This window comes from Oncorhynchus mykiss, chromosome 3, assembly GCF_013265735.2.
Source record: "Oncorhynchus mykiss isolate Arlee chromosome 3, USDA_OmykA_1.1, whole genome shotgun sequence".
NCBI lineage: Eukaryota > Metazoa > Chordata > Actinopteri > Salmoniformes > Salmonidae > Oncorhynchus > Oncorhynchus mykiss.
Genome location: NC_048567.1, coordinates 71,685,732 through 71,708,426, shown reverse-complemented (window position 1 = coordinate 71,708,426; position 22,695 = coordinate 71,685,732). Strand labels below are relative to the sequence as shown.

The window sequence follows — 22,695 nt, the reverse complement described above, 5'->3', positions numbered from 1 at the left end:
GAGCCCTAGGAAGCTAGCTGGTACTAAGCAGTGAAGAATGGCCTTCTTCAAATCTGATTGGTAGAAATCCCAGTATAGCTCCGGGCTTGGTTATATAAATCCTCTACCACTCACTGTTGTCCTGGATTCACATCTCACCATATTGATACTCTACTCATACTCTGGTTTCGACTCAATAGATTTTTCCTGTGTCTCTGTCTGAGGCAATAGGTGATTGTTGCCGTGCTATTGCATTAATTTATCATGCAAGCACACAGTTTAGAGTGTAATTGTATCCATTATAGGATTATCATGAGGCTGGTAAGAGAAACAGCAATGGACCTGTTATGACCACAAGATGGCACTGTTTAAACATCACACTGGTAGTGTCACGCACTCATGCGGACACAGACACACACATGCGCGCACACACACACACAAAACCCAGCTTCAGGGCAGTCACAGGTGTGCAGAAGAAAATCTTGAGGAAATGACCTGCAGAGTTGGATGGCCTCCGGGAGTGTTTCGCTTCTCTCCAAATCTCACCATCAATGGGCAGGATGTTCCCGGAACAAATGGGAACGCTACTCTGGCCAAGATCTGCAGGAGGGATTCAGAATGTGGGGAGAGCTGCCCAACACCTCAAAGACACAAAACTTGTAGGGTTTTAGGGCTCGATGCAATCCGGATTCTAGAGAAAGCAATCTTCCTGCCCAGTTGCTATACTGTAGGACTGTTTGGGTGTGTGTGACAGATGAGGAGCAGGGAAGCGTGGAGACACAAGGTGGTCAGGCGCTCTGAGCGGTCAGAACAGCACACCCGTGTGCACCCACGTACTGGGGATGAATGTGTGCGAGGGGAGGTAGGAGGAGTAGCATTACGCTAAGAAGACGACGACAACAGATGCCATGGAGCAGGCGGCAGGAGGAGTGTGAGCTGTTATCGGGACAATGAGGGAATCCAGAACCTGTGGGTGGACCGCAAGCCCCCAAAGCTGCCCCCCATCAGACCTTACCCCTTCACTCTGGTGTAGACCTGAAATAATTGGATAGGCGTAAGCATGATGGTAGCACCACTTTGTCCTCTGATAGGCCAGATATATAACCACACCATTTTCTCCACACCAAAGGTCTCTCCTCGGTTTTACCTTTGTTTAACTAGGCAAGTCAGTTAAGAGCAAATTCTTATTTTCAATGACAGCCTAGGAACAGTAGGTTAACTGCCTTGTTCAGGAGCAGAACAGATTTTTACCTTGTCAGCTCGGGATTCGATCTCACAACCTTTCGGTTACTAGTCCAACACTCTAACCACTAGGCTACCTGCTGCCCCTCTATCCTCTTCATGGGGCCCATTTTCTTTCCAATTAAGACCCTAATTGATAAAGATAATAAGTCCATTAATCGTGTATGTAGTAATAAAAGGCCAGCTGTCAGAAGACACACCAGCTATATAACTGATGCCTGCCACTGTGGTGTGTGAGAGCGAGAGAGAACATGTGTGTATTCATGCCAGCCTGCCACACTCACTGGCCATATTACTGCGCATGACTGTGTGCACGTGTGTGGATCCTATTTGTCTCATTGCACCAATTGCTAATTCAACATTAACCAGCAGATGGCAGTGTTTAATCATCTCTTCATTTCGCCTGCCTACAGTAGCTACTACTTACAGAGCATAACCATTGAATTCTGGTCCTGGATGGCCGGAACTCTGTCTTTTGGACCATGGAAGACTGTTTAAAATGAACAGAACATAAAGGAATCGAGAGGAGATCCACATGTTTAATATGCAGTGAGAACGTAAGGGCAACTGATAAGAATGGATTGTGTTTTTATAAAGATAGACATTTCCTTCCAAGTGAATATCGTGTTTATATATTTATATAAATAGCTATATCATATATAGAATATGTATCTATTTGCTATGCATACTCAGAAATTACACCTTCAAATATAATTTAAAAAGTATTTTAAAGCACAAACACACTTTTTCTTTCCTTAAACATGACCTGGATAAGCATGGATTAATAACAGACTTCTCAGCATGGGAAAATATTTCAAGAACTCAACCAAAACATTGAAAATGTATTTTTTAAATCTAAAAATGTTTCATGAGGTACTCAAAATCCATACTGTTACCTTAAAAGGTCCAATGCAGCTGTTTTTATCTCAATATCAAATCATTTCTGGGTAACAATTAAGTGCCTTTCTGTGACTGTTTACAATTAAAATGGTCCAAAAAATGTATTAGTGTCTAAATATCAATTGTTCTAATTTACTACATGGTGTTACCATGAAAGATCAAAACTCCCTCCCTCCAAAACAGGCTGAACAAACAGCTTTTCAAACAGCTCCTACACTAAAAGGGCCTTATAATTTTCAGAATTTCACAGTATTATTCCAACCTCAGTGTAGAAACATAAAACACAAGTAAATCACGTTTGACTGCACTGGGCCTTTAACAAACCAGGAACCACATATCTAAGTGGTGTACAAAACCAGCCTAACACACACACACACACACACACACCTCCCCCTTAATGTCAGATGAAATGTAAATAAGTATGACTTTCCAAGCAAACTCTTTTTGTTATAAAAATATACTTATTTTTAAAATAATCAACACATTTCTTTTTAAGGTGAGGGATTTCACTATCACACTAAAACAGCGAGGCTGTTTGTTTTTATATAAAATATGAAGCTTTAGAGAGAGCTCTGACTGACTGACTGGAGAGGACTAGGACCCCTCTCTAAATCCTCCCCTTGCTCTGGTCCACAGGAAGTTACATCAACATCACCAGTAGCTCTTCCTTCTTTTTGCATATTCTATGATTTTTTTAAAAGATTGTTTTAAAAACTAGATATACACCTTATACAGGTCAACAACAAGATGCTGCTCCTTGGAGTAAAACATTGCAATGTCCAGGCAATTCCCCAAAAGTGTGTAAAAAAAAATCTTAAATTACATAAAGTCAAGATAGAAAACACAACAGCGCAGATACATGACATACTGGCTTTCTTCATAAGCATATTGTAATTCAATCAAAATAAATAAAAAACAGAAAAAATAGAAATATATAAATCTGTGTGACAAGTTAAAGTAAAGAAGGCAACAAACATGATTGAATAAAAAGAGAAAAACACAAACAGGAAGACACCTATGCTACAAATAAATTGAAAATATATGTACAGGACCCTGTTTTCCTTTTGTGTGTGTGTGTGTGTGTGTGTGTGTACGCGTGCATGCACAAGTGCCAATGCGTGGGTTATTTTATTTTTTATTCACAGTTCATGTTGATCAAACTCTGATGTCTTTTGATCAAACAGTTTGTTGTTGTCAGTTTGAATCTTTAGTCCTCGGGTTAAGAACTTCTCCTCTGCATACACGAGGGCCACGTTCCAAACCAAACCTCCCCCTGACTTTGTCTTGCCTGTTCACAGGGCTCCACTCCTAACCAAACTCATCACAATCTCTCAGATGTAGCCAATCAGTACTGGCTCATAGAAGCGTGACACCAAACCGATCCAAGTCAAACCAGACCAAACCGCGTTTCTCTGCTAGTGTCGTAAGGTTCTACCCTGCCCCGCTCCCCCTGGTCACCAGATGACGCTGGAGATGCTGGTCTCCCTGGGTAACAGAGGCAGCATGGCGTGGTTAGTGTGGTCCTCCTCCACACTGTGCTCGCGGCTCTTCCCCGCTGGCGGCCTCTGTCCATTCAGCATCGTCAGTGGGATGTTGCAGTAGGTGTGCTGGTTGCCTAGTGATGACAGCGGCGGTAGCGTGCCCCCCGGCGGCAGGTCGTACTCGTAGCTGCGGTAGTAGTGTTTCTGCCGCATGGTGGTGTGGTAGGAGTTGTGGAAGGACGAGCGGAGTTCCGGGTGTGCCGTGGCCATGGCGGTGGAGGTGGCAGCTGCCATAGAGATGGCGGAGACGGTCTGGAGCTCGCCGAAGGGGCCCTGCTCGCTGACGTCCATCGCTGGCTCATGGCTCAGCATGGGTTCGGTGCGGCAGAAGGGCATCTCATACTGCAGTTGCTTCCAGAACTTGGAGCTGAGCTTGTTGCTCTTTGGGCCACGCCACTTGATGACGGTGAGGGTCTTGATGGTGTGTTTGAGGGCCTCCATCTCTTGGTAGTTCATGATGCCACGCAGCTCGGCACACTCGATCAGAATCACCTTGATCTCCCCGGTGACCAACATGTTGCGGAGGCGTGTCTCCAGCTCAAAGATGCTCCACCCCCGCCGCACCACATAGTTGGGCGTCATGACAATGATGAGGCGCTTGGATTGGTCCACACAGCGCGCCACGTCCTCGATGTAGGCTGGATAGAGGGAGAGAGACAGAGGGATGAAGGGAGAGGGAGAACCCAAAGCACTCAGCATACAATCAATCTCCTTGAAAAATGGAAAACTCAAAACAGCTTAGATTATTCTATACACTAACATATTTTCTATAACATGTTTTGTAGACAGTAACATATGTTCTATAACATGTTTTGTACAGCGCCTTGCAAAATTATTCACCCTCTTTGGCGTTTTTCCTATTTTGTTGCATTACAACTTGTAATCTGAATTTTTTTATTTATTTAATGTACATACACAAAATAGTCCAAATTGACCTGAAGGAGCTGCAAAGCTCCATAGCAGAGATTGGAGTATCTGCCCATAGGACCACTAAGCCATACACTCCATAGAGCTGGGCTTTACGGAAGAGTGTCCAGAAAAAAAATAAGCAAACATTTTTGGTGTTCGCCAAAAGGCAATGTGGGTACCTCCCCAAACATATGAAAGAAATCTGGTCAGATGAGACTAAAATTGAGCTTTTTGGCCATGAAGGAAAACGCTGTCTGGTGCAAACCCAACACCCCCCATCACCCCGAGAACACCATCCCCACAGTGAAGCATGGTGGTGGCAGCATCATGCTGTGGGGATGTTTTTCCATCGGCAGGGATTGGGAAACTGGTCAGAATTGAAGGAATGATGGATTGCACTAAATACAGGGAAATTCTTGAGGCAAAACTGTTTCAGTCTTCCAGAGATTTGAGACTGGGACGGAGGTTCACCTTCCAGCAGGACAATTACCCTAAGCATACTGCTAAAGCAACACTTGAGTGGTTTCAGGGGAAACATTTAAATGTCTTGGAATGGCCTAATCAAAGACCTCAATCCAATTGAGAATCTGTGGTATGACTTAAAGATTGCTGTACACAAGTGGAACCCATCCAACTTGAAGGAGCTGGAGTAGTATTGCCTTGAAGAATGGACAAAATCCCAGTGGCTAGATGTGCTAAGCTTATAGAGACATACCCAAGATACTTGCAGCTGTAATTGCTGCAAAAGGTGGCTCTACAAAGTATTGACTTTGAGGGGGTAAATAGTTATGCACTCTCAAGTTTTACATTTTTTGTTGTATTTCTTGTTTCTTTCACAATAAAACATATTTTGCATCTTCAAAGAGGTAGGCATGCTGTGTAAATCAAATGATACAAACATCCCAAAAAACTATTTTAATTCCAGGTTGTAAGGCAACAAAATGGGGAAATTACTTTCACAAGCTACTGTATACAGTAATATATTTGTTGTAACATGATGTGGACATGAGACATCTAGCACACCACTTCACAGTACAATGGATGGACAACTACAAGACATACAACACAAAACGGACAGCAGTCAGACAACAGTTTAGCGTTTAAACATACAATTACTATAACACAGGAGGCTGCTGAGAGGAGGAGAACGGCTCATAATAATGGCCGGAACGCCGCAAATAAAATGCCATCAAACACATGGAAACTATGTGTTTCATGAATTTGATATCATTCCGCTCCAGTCATTACCACGAGCCCGTTCTCCCCAATGAAGGTGCCTCCAACCTGTATACTACAACTGGTCTTAGTCAACACTATCTACATCACTTCTAATCTCTCTCTCCCTCTGAGGTTTTTGGATCTGAGTGTGTCTGTGTGAAATGGCATGTGTGTTTGTGTACGTGGGTGTGTTTGCCTGTGTTTGTGTGCTAGAGTGTGTGTGTTCTGACTTAAAAGCTATGCTCCTGCTGTGTAAACGCTTACAAAATGCCCACCCTAAGCTTCTCTTCCTGTCCAGAGAGGAAGTGCATCACAGTTGCTGACACAAGAGGGAGACTGAGGACATGTACCTCTAAGAAGTCTTGTGTCATCCTGGTAAAGCTCATTGGCCAGACCTAAACATAAAACATGTCAACATTGAGACTCAGATCACAGGAGAACACACACACCAAAGAGGACTTGCGTAACACTGGCATATGAACTAGAAATGATTTTGCTCTCTCGTTCTCTCTCTCACACACTGTTTTTTTAGCAACTTGTTGTATAACTCTGACTAGGGACTAGTTTCTCCGTTCAGCTGTCTCTCTCTCATCCAGCAGTGCAGTAACTACAGTAACAGCCTCTAAACATGTCCCTCTATGATGTCCCATTCTGTCTGAAGCTGCCTACCATACCGCCGGAGCAGTAGTCTCACTGGATGTGTTCACTCTTTCACTCTATTCCACATGAAACCCAGCTAGATGTAGTAATATATACTGAACATCCTGACCCAGCTAGATGTAGTAATATATACTGAACATCTTGACCCAGCTAGACATAGAGCTGTGGTAATAGATTTCTATATATATTTTTTTACCTTTATTTCACTAGGCAAGTCAGTTAAGAAAAAAAATAATCTTATTTACAATGACGGCCTACCCCGGCCAAACCCTTAACAAAGCTGGGCCAATTGTGCGCCGCCCTACGGGACTCCCAATCACGGCCGGTTGTGATACAGCCTGGAATCGAACCAGGGTCTGTAGTCTGTAGACCGCTGCGCCACTCGGGAGTCAATACTGATACTGAACTTCCTGACCCAGCTAGATGTAAAGCTGTGGTAATAGATACTGAACATCCTAACCCAGATAGATGTAGTAATAGATACTGAACATTCTGACCCAGATAGATGTAGAGCTGTGGTAATAGATTCTGAACATCAAGACCCAGCTAGACATAGAGCCCTGGTAATGAACAACCTGGACCATATACATAGACGGACTACTAGACAGATTGGCACATGCATCAGAATATGTTCACAAAATATATTCATGAATGTATTAATGGGTTAAATGGGAACTAGAGAGGACGCTGCTGGGGATAACATGTACTCTATGATATCTGCCCTACAGCACGTATACTGAGCTAGCTGTATCTCATGTCCACTGTTACACAGTCCCCTTGCTGAGGGCACAGCCAGTGTGGCATAGGCTACACAGTAGAATACATTTTACATTTTGGACTAGAAAGGTGAGAGAGAATGTTGCATCTCGGTTAAAGGGAGTGGGTTCTTAAAGGAAAACTCCACCCAAAAACTATATTTTTTGTATTTGTTTCCTTAGTCCATTGTTGACATGGTCCCAAAATGTTTTGCTTGTCAGCACTCAAGTTTTCAAGATATGCAACTTTCAAAATACAAAAATCAATCATTTATGTTTGGGAGCCTCCTTTTGCCATTGAAATGCTCAGTCTGATCATGTGGGCGTGTTGATACAAATGACGATAAATTTACATACACAGTCCTGATTGGTGGATAGGATTGTCTAGACCCTAGAGCCTACCCCGCTTACCCCTTCAAAGTAGGAGGATACATATGCAAATAAAAGATTGTCCATTGGTCAGAATAATCATGCTTGTGGGCCAAAATCTCCTTCCCATCTGAACAGGCTGAAATTTTAGGCCTTTTTTCTCTCAAAAGCTTGTACATTAAAAGGGCATTATCATAATTTTCACAATTTCCGAGTTATTTCAACCTTAGTGTGGAAATATCATTTTAAAAACAGAAAAATCACTTTTTTTGACTCCACTGCCCATTTAATAGATCTTGAAAGGAACATGACAGTGTATAGGAGTGCATCAAGAATAAGACGGTTCAGATGGTTACAACCAATCATAAGCATGCATTCTATGATACTGCACTGAACAAGTGCAAGCATGCCTGTTTAAACAAATGCACAGTATGCATATAACACTTGCTGTTGTATACAGTCATACACTCGGGCTCCCGAGTGGTGCAGCGGTCTAAGGCACTGCATCTCAGTGCTAGAGATGTCACTACAGACCCTGGTTTGATTCCAGGCTGTATCACAACCAGTTGTGATTGGGAGTCTCATGAGGTGGTGCACAATTGGCCCAGTGATGTTAGGGTTTGGCTGGGGTAGGCTGTCATTGTAAATAAGAATTTGTTTTAAACTGACTTGCCTAGTTAAATAAAGGATAAATAAAAAATTCCACAACAGGGGATACAACAATATGCATGGGAAAGCAATATATTATATATTTGAAGCAATATACAGCACATGTAACAACTATATAAGTGACACAGGTGAAAATACTAAAGGTTGTTCTATTGATGATATGGATATATTATTTAGAGTTTCTTTGTTGCACAAACTACACATATACACAAAATATTATGAACACCTTTCCATGACATAGTGACTGATGACAGAGGCAGACGATATAGTGACAGAGTAAAGAACAATCACAATAACAACAATAACTGTACAAGCCACAACAAAATTTGTGAACCTACTATCACGTAACCACACACAGCATCCCTTACCCTACCCCCTCATCACCCCCACACACTCCCTACCCCTCTACCCCAGCCCACACACCCACAACCCCTCATCACCCCCACCCAACCCCTTTCCCCCCACACACTCCCTACCCCTCTACCCCACCCCCACAACCCTTACCCCTCATCACACCCAAACACCCCCTACCTCTTTACGCCACCCTACCCCCTCCAACAGGCCCCCCACACTCCCCTCACTCCCGTCAACCTCCCCCCTCCCTCACTCCTGTCAACCCACCCCTCCCTCACTCCCGTCAACCTCCCCCTCCCGTCAACCCCCCCCCCTCACTCCCGTCAACCCCCCCCGCCCCCGTCAACCTCCCCCTCCCTCACCCCAGTCAACCCCCACCCCGTCTTCCCGTCAACCTCCCCCTCCCTCACTCCAGTCAACCCCCCCCGCCTCCCGTCAACCTCCCCTTCCCTCACTCCAGTCAACCCCCCCGCCTCCCGTCAACCTCCCCCCTCCCTCACTCCCGTCAACCTCCCCCTCCCTCACTCACTCCCGTCAACCTCCCCCCTCCCTCACTCACTCCCGTCAACCTCCCCCCTCCCGTCAACCTCCCCCCTGCCTCACTCCCGTCAACCTCCCCCACTCCCTCACTCCCGTCAACCTCCCCCTGCCTCACTCCCGTCAACCTCCCCCTGCCTCACTCCCGTCAACCTCCCCCCTGCCTCACCCCCGTCAACCTCCCCCATGCCTCATCCCCGTCAACCTCCCCCCTCCCTCACTCCCGTCAACCTCGCCCCTGCCTGACCCCCGTCAACCTCCCCCTGCCTCACCCCTGTCAACCTCCCCCTCCCCCACTCCCGTCAACCTCCCCCTCCCCCACTCCCGTCAACCTCCCCAACTCCCGTCAACCTCCCCCCTCCCCCACTCCCGTCAACCTCCCCCCTCCCCCACTCCCGTCAACCTCCCCCTCCCCCACTCCCGTCCCCTCCCCCACCCCCGTCAACCTCCCCCTCCCCCACTCCTGTCAACCTCCCCCCTCCCCCACTCCCGTCAACCTCCCCCTTCCTCACTCTCGTCAACCTCCCCCCTCCCCCACTCCCGTCAACCTCCCCCCTCCCCCACTCCCGTTAACCTACCCCCTCCCCCACTCCCGTCAACCTCCCCCTCCCTCTCTCCCGTCAACCTCCCCCCTCCCTCTCTCCCGTCAACCTCCCCCTCCCTCACTCCCCTCGTCATCACTTACTTCCTGTGGGGATGAGGTCTCTGTCTGGGATGAAGAGTTTGTACCCGTAGTGTTTCTCCAAGACGTCAGGGAGGATCTCCAGGGCAAAGCGCTCCTCCTCCTTGGTCTCCTGACTCCACTGGTCAGGGTCTACTTTAGTGTAGGACAGGTATGCATCATAGTCCTTATTATCTGCCAGAAACACAGAAAGACAGACAGCACACAGAGAAGGTCGGGTGAAGCATATGCACTCTCAGGGATATGAATGTAGGCATGAACAGACAAAAAAATGACTCTTTATTATGTGAAAGTGAAAGAAAGATAATTATATTGCCAGACATAATGATAGAGCTGAGAGCTGCAGTAGAAAGCCAGACTGATGGATCAACAACACTAGAGGTAGCAGTAGAAAGCCAGACTGATAGATCAACAACACTAGAGGAAGCAGTAGAAAGCCAGACTGATGGATCAACAACACTAGAGGAAGCAGTAGAAAGCCAGACTGATGGATCAACAACACTAGAGGAAGCAGTAGAAAGCCAGACTGATGGATCAACAACACTAGAGGAAGCAGTAGAAAGCCAGACTGATGGATCAACAACACTAGAGGTAGCAGTAGAAAGCCAGACTGATGGATCAACAACACTAGAGGTAGCAGTAGAAAGCCAGACTGATAGATCAACAACACTAGAGGAAGCAGTAGAAAGCCAGACTGATAGATCAACAACACTAGAGGAAGCAGTAGAAAGCCAGACTGATGGATCAACAACACTAGAGGAAGCAGTAGAAAGCCAGACTGATGGATCAACAACACTAGAGGAAGCAGTAGAAAGCCAGACTGATAGATCAACAACACTAGAGGTAGCAGTAGAAAGCCAGACTGATAGATCAACAACACTAGAGGAAGCAGTAGAAAGCCAGACTGATAGATCAACAACACTAGAGGTAGCAGTAGAAAGCCAGACTGATGGATCAACAACACTAGAGGAAGCAGTAGAAAGCCAGACTGATAGATCAACAACACTAGAGGAAGCAGTAGAAAGCCAGACTGATAGATCAACAACACTAGAGGAAGCAGTAGAAAGCCAGACTGATAGATCGACAACACTAGAGGAAGCAGTAGAAAGCCAGACTGATGGATCAACAACACTAGAGGAAGCAGTAGAAAGCCAGACTGATAGATCAACAACACTAGAGGAAGCAGTAGAAAGCCAGACTGATAGATCAACAACACTAGAGGAAGCAGTAGAAAGCCAGACTGATATATCAACAACACTAGAGGAAGCAAATGTGTCAAAAACAGAAAACCAAGTTCCTCTCAGAAGCTACAGGCTATCAGGACAACCGCTCTGATTTTGTCTCATGCGCACGCACGCACAAACACACCTCTCCCCAGAAGATAAACTCATTAGTGCACAGTGGTTTTCCGACCCTAAAGGCTCTCCTATAATCCTGTAGGAAGGGAAAACAGGAAACTTCCTAGATCTGTAAACCTGGCACAGCATTCCCGCTAGCTGCTGAAAGGCTTCCCTTATTTCACACAGGTAGGACACAGAGCACGGAGAAGGAGAGGAGTAGGAAGAGGAGAGGGGATCAGAGTCTGTAAGGGGTTCATTGAAGGCACTTGAATGATTTAAAAAAATATATACATACATGAGAGAGAGAGAGAGACAGACAGAGACAGACAGACAGACAGAGTACACCGGATAAGGCAGGATAAATACTCCAGATATAACAGACTGACCCTAGCCCCCAACACAAACTATTGCAGCAAAATTACTGGAGGCTGAGATAGGAGTGGTCGGGAGACGCTGTTACCCCGTCCGACGATACACCCTGGACAGGGCCAAACAGGTAGGATATAACCCCACCCACTTTGCCAAAGCACAGCCCCCACACCACTAGAGGGATATCTTCAACCACCAACTTACCATCCTGAGACAAGGCCGAGTATAGCCCACAAAGATCTCCGCCCCGGCACAACCCAAGGGGTGGGGGGGGGGGGGGGGGGGGCGGCAACCCAGACAGGAAGATCACGTCAGTGACTCAACCCACTCAAGTGACGCACCCCTCCTAGGGATGGCATGGAAGAGCACCAGTAAACCAGTGACTCAGCCCCTGTAATAGGGTTAGAGGCAGAGAATCCCAGTGGAGAGAGGGGAACCGGCCAGGCAGAGACAGCAAGGGCGGTTCTTTGCTCCAGTAATGACTTGGACTGATGCCTTGTTGCCTCACCAACAAGCCCAAACTAGGACGGAACTAACTGTATCTGGGAGGAGAAACAAAAAAAGCCTCCAACTTCAGTTTGTTGGTAGACTTTTTCCTTTGATTTGGGTAGGGAGGGAGTTGGCTTAGTCCCAGCCTCCCCGTCCCAAAGCAGACAGCTTCTCTGCTGGTCCACAGGAGAGGGTGGACATCATACCATGACATATTGAGACTGATCCCTCTCTTAATGGAGAACAAATTGAAAATCTGCCTCCCCTCTTTCCCATGTATCCCTAGTGACCTACAAACACACACACAGGAATGCAAGCACACACACACCTCACTCACTGGGTTATTACTGGAGACAATGGGCTGGCTGTCAGTGAGGAGTTTGTGTGTGTTCATGTATGTGACGTGTGTGTGTGTGTGTGTACCTGGGAGACTGTTACGGCTGCAGGCTCTGACCGGTAATGGCTTTCATAGAAACAACCTTCAAAGCACACATGCAGACTAGTTGATAAAGTATATATGTGTGAGTGAGTGAGTGTGAGAGTGAGAGAGAGGTGTGGTTTGGCTTGAGGCCAAACCACACGACCAACAACACTGGACACTTTATGGAACACAAAGCCTTCACTATCTCATCCTGGAATATCCAAGGCCTGAGGTCATCTGCCTTTGGCATAAAGAGTAGGAACCTGGACTTCATCAAACTCTTTAACATCATCCTTAGCTCTGGCATCTTCCCCAATATTTGGAACCAAGGACTGATCACCCCAATCCACAAAAGTGGAGACAAATTTGACCCCAGTAACTACCGTGGGATATGCGTCAACAGCAACCTTGAGAAAATCCTCTGCATCATCATTAACAGCAGACTCGTACATTTTCTCAGTGAAAACAATGTACTGAGCAAATGTCAAATTGGCTTTTTACCAAATTATCGTACGACAGACCATGTATTCACCCTGTACACCCTAATTGACAAACAAACCAATACAAAGGCAAAGTCTCATGATTTGTTGATTTCAAAAAAGCCTTAGACTCAATTTGGCATGAGGGTCTGGTCTACAAATTGATGGAAAGTGGTGTTGGGAGAAAAACATACGACATTATAAAATCCATGTACACAAACAACAAGTGTGCAGTTAAAATAGGCAAAAAACACATTTCTTCCCACAAGGCCATGGGGTGAGACAGGGATGCAAAAGCCCCACCCTCTTCAACATATATATCAACAAATTGGCAAGGGCACTACAAAAGTCTGTAGCACCCGGTCTCACCATACTAGAATCTGAAGTCAAATGTCTGTTTGCTGATGATCTGGTGCTTCTGTCACCAACCAAGGAGGGCCTACAGCAGCACCTAGATCTTCTGCACAGATACTGCCAGACCTGGGCCCTGACAATAAATCTCAGTAAGATCCCAAAAAAAGGTTCAGTCGCCAGGACCACAAATACAAATTCCATCTATATACCATTGCCCTAGAGCACACAAAAAACGACACATATCTTGGCCTAAACATCAGCAACACAGGTAACTTCCACAAATAATCCACAAAGGCAAGAAGGGCATTCTATGCCATCAAAAGGAACATAGAATTAGACATACCAATTAGGATTTGGCTAAAGATATTTTAATCAGTTATACAACCATAGGGAAATTGGTGTCACGCCCTGGTCTTAGTTTTTTTGTGTTTTCTTTATTAATTTGGTCAGGCCAGGGTGTGACATGGGTTTTGTATGTGGTGTGTTTTGTCTTGGGCGTTTTTTCGTACGCATTGGGATTGTGGCTTAGTGGGGTTTTCTAGGTAAGTCTATGGCTGTCTGGAGTGGTTCTCAATCAGAGGCAGGTGTTTATCGTTGTCTCTGATTGGGAACCATATTTAGGCAGCCATATTCTTTGAGTGTTTTGTGGGTGATTGTTCCTGTCTTTGTGTTTGCACCAGATAGGACTGTTTAGGTTTGCACTTTTCTTGTTTTGTTTAGTCTGTTCATGTATAGTCGTCTTTATTAAAAACATGAATAACCACCACGCCGCATTTTGGTCCGCCTCTCCTTCAACACAGGAAAACCCTTACAATTGATTCTAAAGGTCTGGGGTCCGCTCACCAACCAAGAATTCACAAAATGGGACAAACACCAAATTGAGACTGCATGCATAATTCTGCTAAATTGTCCGTGTACAACGTAGAACACCAAATAACGCATGCAGAGCAGACTTAGGCTGATATCTGCTAATTATCAAAACCCAGAAAAGAGCTGTTAAATTCTAAATCCAACTAAAAGAAAGTGATTCCCAAACCTTCCATAACAAAGCCATCACCTACAGAGAGATGAACCTGGAGAAGAGCCCCCTAAGCAAGCTGGTCCTGGGACTTGTTCACAAACACACCCCACAGATCCCCAGGACAGAAACACAATTTGACCCAACCAAATCATGAGAAAACAAAAAGAGAATTACTTGACACAATGGAAAGAGTTAAGAAAACAGAGCAAAGTAGTATTATATTTGGCCCCAAACAGAGAGTACACAGCAACAGAATACCTGAACACTGACTGACCCAAACTTAAGGAAAGCTTTGACTACAGTGGCTTGAGAAATTATTCACCCACTTGGCATTTTTCCCATTTTGTTGTCTTATAACCTGGAACTAAAATTGATTTTTGGGAGGTTTGTAATCATTTGATTTACACAACATGCCTACCAAGAGTGTTGCTTTAGCAGTATGCTTAGGTTCGTGGTCCTGCTGGAAGGTGAACCTTCGTCCCAGTCTCAAATCTCTGGAAGACTGAAACAGGTTTCCCCTCAAAGATTTTTCTGTATTTAGCTCCATCCATCATTCCTTCAATTCTGACCAGTTTCCCAGTCCCTGCCGATGAGAAACATCCCTGCAGCATGATGCTGCCACAACCATGCTTCACTTTGGGGATGGTATTCTCAGGGTGATGAGGTGTTGGGTTTGCGCCAGACATAGCGTTTTCCTTGATGGCCAAAAAGCTCAATTGTAGTCTCATCTGACCAGAGTACCTTCTTCCATATGTATAAGGAGTCTCCCACATGCCTTTTGGCAAACACCAAACACATTTTCTTATTTTTTTTCTGGCTACTCTTCCGTAAAGCCCAGCTCTGTGGAGTGTACGGCTTAAAGTGGTTCTATGGACAGATACTCCAACCTCCGCTGTGGAGCTTTGCAGCCCCTCCAGGGTTATCTTCGGTCTCTTTGTTGCCTCTCTGTTTAATGCCCTCTTTGCCTGGTCCGTGAGTTTTGGTGGACGGCCCTCTCTTGGCAGGTTTTTTTAAATGTATTTAATGGTGCTCCGTGGGATGGTCAAAGTTTGATATCTTTTTATAACCCAACCATGATCTGTACGTCTCCACAACTTTGTCCCTGACCTGTTTGGAGAGCTCCTTGGTCTTCATAGTGCTTCTTGCTTGGTGGATCCCCTTGCTTAATGGTATTGCAGGCTCTGGGGCCTTTTAGAACAGGTGTATATATACACTGAGATCATGTGACACTTAAATAAAGTTCACTTGTCTGCAATCTAACTAATTATGTGACTTCTGAAGGTAATTGGTTGCACCAGATCTTATTTAGGGGCTTCATAGCAAAGCGGGTGAATACATATGCACAAACCACTTTTCCATTTTTAGTATTATTTTAATTAAACAAGTTACCTTTTCATTTCACTTCACCAATTTGGACTATTTTGTGTATGTCCATTACATGAAATCCCAAAAAAAATCAATTTAAATTACAGGGTTAGCTGCACAACTGAGCTGCACTTGTATGACCATATTAGAGACACATATTTCCCTCAGATTACACAGATCCACAAAGAATTTGAAAACAAACCCAATTTTGATAAACTCCCATATCTACTGGGTGAAATACCAGTGTGCCATCACAGCAGCAAGATGTGTGACCTGTTGCCGCAAGAAAAGGTCAACCAGTGAAGAACAAACACCATTGTAAATACAACCCATATTTATGCTTACTTATTTTCTCTTTTGTACATCGTTACAACAATTTGCTCATCGTTAAAACACTGTATATATACACATATGACATTTGTAATGCCTTTGTTGTTTTGGAACATCTGTGAGTGTAATGTTTACAGTTCATTTTTATTGTTGAATTCAGTTTTAAATATGATCTACTTCACTTGTTTTGGCAATGTTAACATATGTTTCCCATGCCAATAAAGCCCCTTGAATTGAAAGAAAGAGAAAATGAGAGAAAGAGATTGAGAGAGTGAGAGAGAAAGAAAGAGAAAAGGAGAGAGAAATTGAGAGCGATAGAGAGATAAAGAGAGAGAAAAAAGGAGAAATTGAGAGCGATAGAGAGAAACAAACAGACAACAGCCACCTATTGGCTGAGCCCTTACCTCCATCCAGGTCGTCGCTGCCGAAGTGTCTCCTGTAGAAGAGCATGAGCTCAATCTTATAACACTTATACAGAGAGATGAGGAAGAGCAGCAGCAGCAGAATGGCGCCCAAACCACCTGCCAACTCTACCGTGTACATCAGCTCTGCTGAGAGAGAGAGAGAGACAGAGAGAGGAAGAGAAGGGGAGAAAGAAAGCAGAGGGGAGAGAAAGGGAGCGAAAGAAAGACCATGTCACTAAAACTATAGAGTCAGTCAATAATGTTTCCCAACACCATCATTATTTGATGTACGTATATGTGCATGGTAGTACACAGCTGTTTGTATGTGCTGCAATAAGAAGACAGACTGCAGAGTAATAGAGTCATCCCTGGTGTCTATGCTCTGCTCAACCCTGCTCTGTTCTATCCTACTCTGCTCTGTTATACCCTACTCATGTCTATCCTGTTCTACCCTGCTCTATCCTACTCTTCTGCGCTCTACCCTGTTCTGCTCTGTTATACCCTACTCATGTCTACTCTGTTCTGTTCTATCCTACTCTGCTGCGCTCTACCCTGTTCTGCTCTGTTATACCCTACTCATGTCTACCCTGTTCTATCCTACTCTGAGCCGTACAGCACATCCACATGGAAGAGATAGGGGGATTATGTTGACTTGAGGAAAAGAGGGAGAATGTGATGATCTAAATTTGGGTTCATTGTCTAGGTGAGCCATGACAAAGTGTATAACCTTCATCCTTATACCAACTTCTCTCCATTTCCTTGACACTCGTTCTCCTCATCTCTCTCTCGCTCTCTTTCTCTCTTTCCTCCCTCCCTCAGACAGAGCCTTCCCCCCCTCCCTCCCTCCAGCATCAATTCTGCATCATGGGAAGAAAACATGACAATAACCAAACACTCGTTTGTTGGGAAAAGAAGAGGAGCCATTGGCTGCTTAAATAACCATCACATCTGCTCTATTGGCTAAAGTGACAACCACCACATAAAGACAGTCTAGCACAAGTCATGCCAGAGAACGAAGAATAATGGACGAATGTAAGAAAAACAACAGAGATAGTTGAATGAAATGGAGCGCAAACACACATCGCTATGGTGGCAAACACAAACTTCAGGAGAGTGTATTGTGGGCTATGGTTGTGAGAGGGAGCCCTTATCCCTTCAGGAGAGTGTATTGTGGGGTATGGTTGTGAGGAAGCCCTTATCCCTTCAGGAGAGTGTATTGTGGGGTATGGTTGTGAGAGGGAGCCCTTATCCCTTCAGGAGAGTGTATTGTGGGGTATGGTTGTGAGAGGGAGCCCTTATCCCTTCAGGAGAGTGTTTTGTGCGGTATGGTTGTGAGAGGGAGCCCATACCCCTTCAGGAGATTGTATTGTGGGGTATGGTTATGAGAGGGAGCCCATACCCCTCCAGGAGAGTGTATTGTGGGGTATGGTTGTGAGAGAGAGCCCATACCCCTTCAGGAGAGTGTATTGTGGGGTATGGTTGTGAGAGGGAGCCCTTATCCCTTCAGGAGAGTGTATTGTGGGGTATGGTTGTGAGAGGGAGCCCATACCCCTTCAGGAGAGTGTATTGTGGGGTATGGTTGTGAGAGGGAGCCCATACCCCTTCAGGAGAGTGTATTGTGGGGTATGGTTGTGAGAGAGAACCCATACCCCTTCAGGAGAGTGTATTGTGGGGTATGGTTGTGAGAGGGAGCCCATACCCCTTCAGGAGAGTGTTTTGTGGGTTATGGGTGTGTGCTATGGGTGCATTGTCCCCACCCCCCCATTTTTACACTGCTGCTACTCTGTTTATCATCCATGTATAGTCACTTTACCTCTACCTACATGTACATATCACCTCAATTACCTCGACTAACCAGTGTCCATGCACATTGACTCTATTGGAATCACCTGTATATAGCCTCGCTACTGTTATTTTTTTGCTTCTCTTTAATTATTTGTTATATTTCAAAAAATATATATTCTTAAAACTGCATGGTTGGTTAAGGGCTTGTCAGTAAGCATTTCACTGTTGTATTCGGCGCATGTGACAAATACAATTTGATTTGAAAGAACCCTTACCCCTTCTGGAGAGTTGGATGGTGGCCTGCCGTCTCCCGTTGCCATTCTCCACATAGCAGGAGTAGTTCCCCAGGTCCCCCTCTTCCACCGAGTGGATCATCAAGGAGATGGCCACTTCCTGTTCCCCCAGGTGCTCCCGGACCACCCTGCAAGACAAGAGAAAACAATCATTAATGGAGTGGATGGTAGTCCCTGTGGGAGTAGTCACATTGTCCCCCTCCGTAGGAGGGTGCAACCAGACAGAGTTGATAAATACTGTGCCAGACAGAGTCATTCATGTTTCCTACTAACTAGGATGTCCATGTCTCCTCACTTCATAACAGTCTCGAGGTTAGAGAGACAGTCAGTCTCGAAGTTAGAGAGACCAGCCAGTAACCGGAGAGTTGCCTTTTCCAATCCCAGGGCTGACATGGAAAAACATTGGTTGGGTGATTGACTCGGTTTGCTGTGTCTTGAATGGGATGAGGACTGCAGAGCCTACAGAAAGTATTGAGTTTGCAATGTGCTGTAACCACAGGCTGGGTGATAAAACATAAAATTAATGTGTTACTGTACAGGAGTAAATTTACTGTGAAGCACTGGAAGTACAGGAATGCTATGTTATTCACCATAAGTCAAAAAAATGTATCTATGACCTGTAAATATATTCAACATAGCTCACAAATAAAACTACCATTTGAACAGATGTAGAAGGATGTGAGGAAATGTTTTGAAATACCTAACATTTACAACTGTGGAATGAGCATTAAAAAAGATATTGTGGATCTGTGTTTACAGAATTTCTAGACTTTTTCTGCATGTTGATGTATTACAATCCACAAATGTGACTTTAGATGAGAGTCTGCTGTCTCCATTCACTGGGATAATCTGTGTCATGTGACACACAGTGATGACATCGCGTCTGTGTCCTTGGGAGAAAGCTTTCTAGCTAGAAGAAGAATGAAGAACTTCATGAAATGTGTATTTATTCAACAATTCATGTTATGATGTTCAACAAATTACTTTCATATGAATGTTAAATTCGACCTTTGGGGAATGCAACCCCAAGTGTGTGCTTTCGACATCAGCCCACTAGCCATGCTAGCTAACTAGCTAGCGTTGGAATCTACCAATAGCTAGCAGGCGATCTCATCAGCTGTTTAGACAGCTTAACCAAAGTTAAACTTACTAGGTAATTGTTAATTCAGAAATGTGTCAATTATGAAGAACCGCTCAGTTTTAAAACCCTTAATTGGTGATCTGGCTAGTAAGCTAATGAGAAATGTTTCAATCAATTCTTTCAGGGAAATTTATTATTTGACAGGACACGTCACTCTCTCAACTGGTGTGGTGGTAAGAAATTGCAACATTAACGTAAACTCACCCCATTCCGTACAAATGTGCACAACCGCAACATTCAAACAAGGCTACAAAGAAAACTAATGGGACTGTAGCGACTGTGTTGACTTCAAAATCAGGGGTGTGAACTAGGTTTCTATTCAAGCGTTGATCGACATGGTAATGTCTCTATAGTATTGGAGAAAGGTTTTATTTGTATTTTTAAGCAGACCCTCCATTACATCGTGGCGTGTCGTAACGTACAGCACACATAAAACAACTATTTCTGTCTTACAATCTTTCTCCACCAGGTGTAGCACTTCTCTCATCCTTTAAAAACAAGTAACGTACAGCACGCATAAAACAACCATTTCTGTCTTACAATCTTTCTCCACCAGGTGTAGCACTTCTCTCATCCTTTAAAAACAAGTAACGTACAGCACGCATAAAACAACCATTTCTGTCTTACAATCTTTCTCCACCAGGTGTAGCACTTCTCTCATCCTTTAAAAACAAGAAATGGACAGTGATGGGGGTGAGGGGGGATACCTAGTCATTTTTTGCGTCTTCATTGCATGTGATCATCATTCTCAAAGCTACTGTTTACTTCTAAGATCACTAACACTGCCGTAAAAAACAGATTCAAATTCGACACAAAGAGGTATGTAATGACACATTATATAAACTCTTTATAGTGTTTTATTTACATTTTAGACGCAATAAGGTGAAAAGTTGGACAGATTGATTGAAAAAAAGCAATTTTCCCACATGACATCTCTCCTCACTATCACGGATTAGTTTCGCTCCCCACCCTCCATTTTTAAAAAGACCCGACGGGGCTCATTGCCTGTTTGAATTATGCAGAAAAGGGCAGTGTTTAGGTCATGTAATTGATTCTGTTGGAAAGGGGAGAAATTGTGCTTTACAATGGTATTGACATTAGTTGATCTGGAAGTATTACGTTTTTGGGGCTCTAAAATAAGGGCAATTGTACGGACCAAGGCGATGTACGCGTTTACGTTATCTGATTAAAAACAAAAGAAATTCAGGTGACAAGATCGCCTTACGTTAGCTAGCTTGGCAAATGGGCGAAATCACACACTCGGGGTTGCATGCCCCAATGGTCAAATTTAGCATTCGTATGAAAGTAATTAATTAAAATATTAACATAATTTGATAAATAAATAAACGTTAAACTCACATTTCATGAACTTCTTGTCATGCCGCTCGATGTCACCGGTCTACTAACCACCGGTCCTGGTAACCATGATTACGCTCACCTGCTTCCCATCATAACGCACACCTGGACATCATTATTTCCTTGATTATACCCCTTTATTTATCCCTCAGTAGACATCAGTCACTAGAGAGTATTGTTTTCTCTCACGTTCTGTACACTTCTCATGTTTTGTTCATCTGCATTTATTCATTATTATACTCAACTTCTGCACCTGCTTCCTGCCACCCGGCGCACACGTTACACTACTTCTAGCTAAAAAGCGTTCTACCAAGAAGGACACAGCCATGATGTCATCACTCTGATGTCATCACACAAAGATGATCCCAATGAATGGAGATAGCCGACTCTCATCTGAAGCCACATTTGTGGATTGTAATACATCAACAGGCGAAAAACAGTTCTAGAAATTCTGTAAGCACAGAATATACATCCACAAGCACTTTTTGAATGCGCAAATGCATATTCCACAGTTGTAAATGTTAGGGATTTCTGAACATTTGTTAAAATTGCAGTTTTATTTGTGAGCTATATTGAATCTATTTTCAGATCATAGATTTATTTGTGATTTATGGTTTAATTTGTGAAATATTTTAAGATATTTACAGATGATGGTTTTATTTACTAAATCTTTTAAGATATTCACAGTTCATATGTTGAATATATGCACGGATTGTTAGTTATGTTGAATATACACACGGATCGTGGTAGACACATTTACAGAATAAAGAAACTAATCTCATGCCATATGTTTCTTCCTGGGAGGAAAAAACAAATAATGATATCGGGAAGATAATGTTTTTATAGCAGCTGCCATGGAAACTGAGCGGAAGGAGAGAAAGTAATATTCCATAAAGTAAACGAGTGTCCCTTGCTGAGTTGTTGTAGGCTGGCGGAGGAGAGAAGGGAGACATGATGCTCCCTCGTTCTTCACATACAACTACTTAGCCTACTTTTAAAGCACCCTCAGCACAGAGGCATGCACGAGGGAAAGAGGGAGAGAGTGAAAGAATGTTTGAGAGAGTGTGTTTGCGTGTGAGAGAAAGAGAGAAAGAGAGTGTGTGTGTGTGTGTGTGTGGTGTGTATGTGTGTGTGTGTGTGTGAAACTGTGTCTGTATGTGCATTAATGTGTAGCCTATGTACTACAAGTAAGCACTGGGGAGAAAGAGATAGGGAGAGGGAGATAATAAAAAGGCATCTGGAGAGGGTAAGCTGATCCTAGATCTGTGCTCAATGGGCAACTTCTACCCAGACCAAACAGGCCAAGGGAATGTGAATGGAAGTTAGATGGGGATCTAATGGGACTGGACTTGCTGTGGCTGATTGTATCTTAAACCCTGGATGAGCCAAACATCAACAAGAGATTTTAATTACGACTCTGTTGGGGTTCTAGTCTAGACTCTCTGTCTTGTGTGTGACAATGATCACAGGAGCTGCCAAGACAGCACAAACAGATCTGGTTCAGGCTAGCTGGAGTAAAATCTCCTGAACAAAATGCACTATTCTTTCAACAGCTCCTCACTTCCTCATTAGTAAAGCCAGTGAATACGGATTCTGCTCATTTAACTGATCAACTAAAAATGTATTCATTACCTTTATTTAATCCAAAGCCCACCTGAGAACCCGGTATGAACAGAAGTAAACGAGCTCAATACCCCATCGATAATTCTGAGGCAGATTGGTTTGGCAAATTT

General features: G+C 44.2%; 1 protein-coding gene across 4 annotated transcripts in view; it reads right to left on the bottom strand.

Annotated features, from left to right (window-relative positions):
* Nucleotides 1-1,740: 1,740 nt before the first annotated feature.
* Nucleotides 1,741-22,695, bottom strand: part of il1rapl1a (interleukin 1 receptor accessory protein-like 1a) — a 426,638-nt gene continuing 405,683 nt past the window's right edge. The window contains exons 8-12 of one of the 4 annotated variants that reach the window (XM_036975072.1): nt 18,448-18,593; nt 16,388-16,534; nt 9,819-9,989; nt 6,140-6,184; nt 1,741-4,300 (exon numbers count right to left, since the gene is read on the bottom strand). In XM_036975072.1, coding sequence (XP_036830967.1) covers nt 3,576-4,300; nt 6,140-6,184; nt 9,819-9,989; nt 16,388-16,534; nt 18,448-18,593 — 1,234 coding nt within the window. In that variant the 3' untranslated portion in view covers nt 1,741-3,575. The remainder of the gene's footprint in view (nt 4,301-6,139; nt 6,185-9,818; nt 9,990-16,387; nt 16,535-18,447; nt 18,594-22,695) is intronic. The other 3 variants (XM_036975073.1, XM_036975074.1, XM_036975075.1) reach the window with 3 other exon arrangements.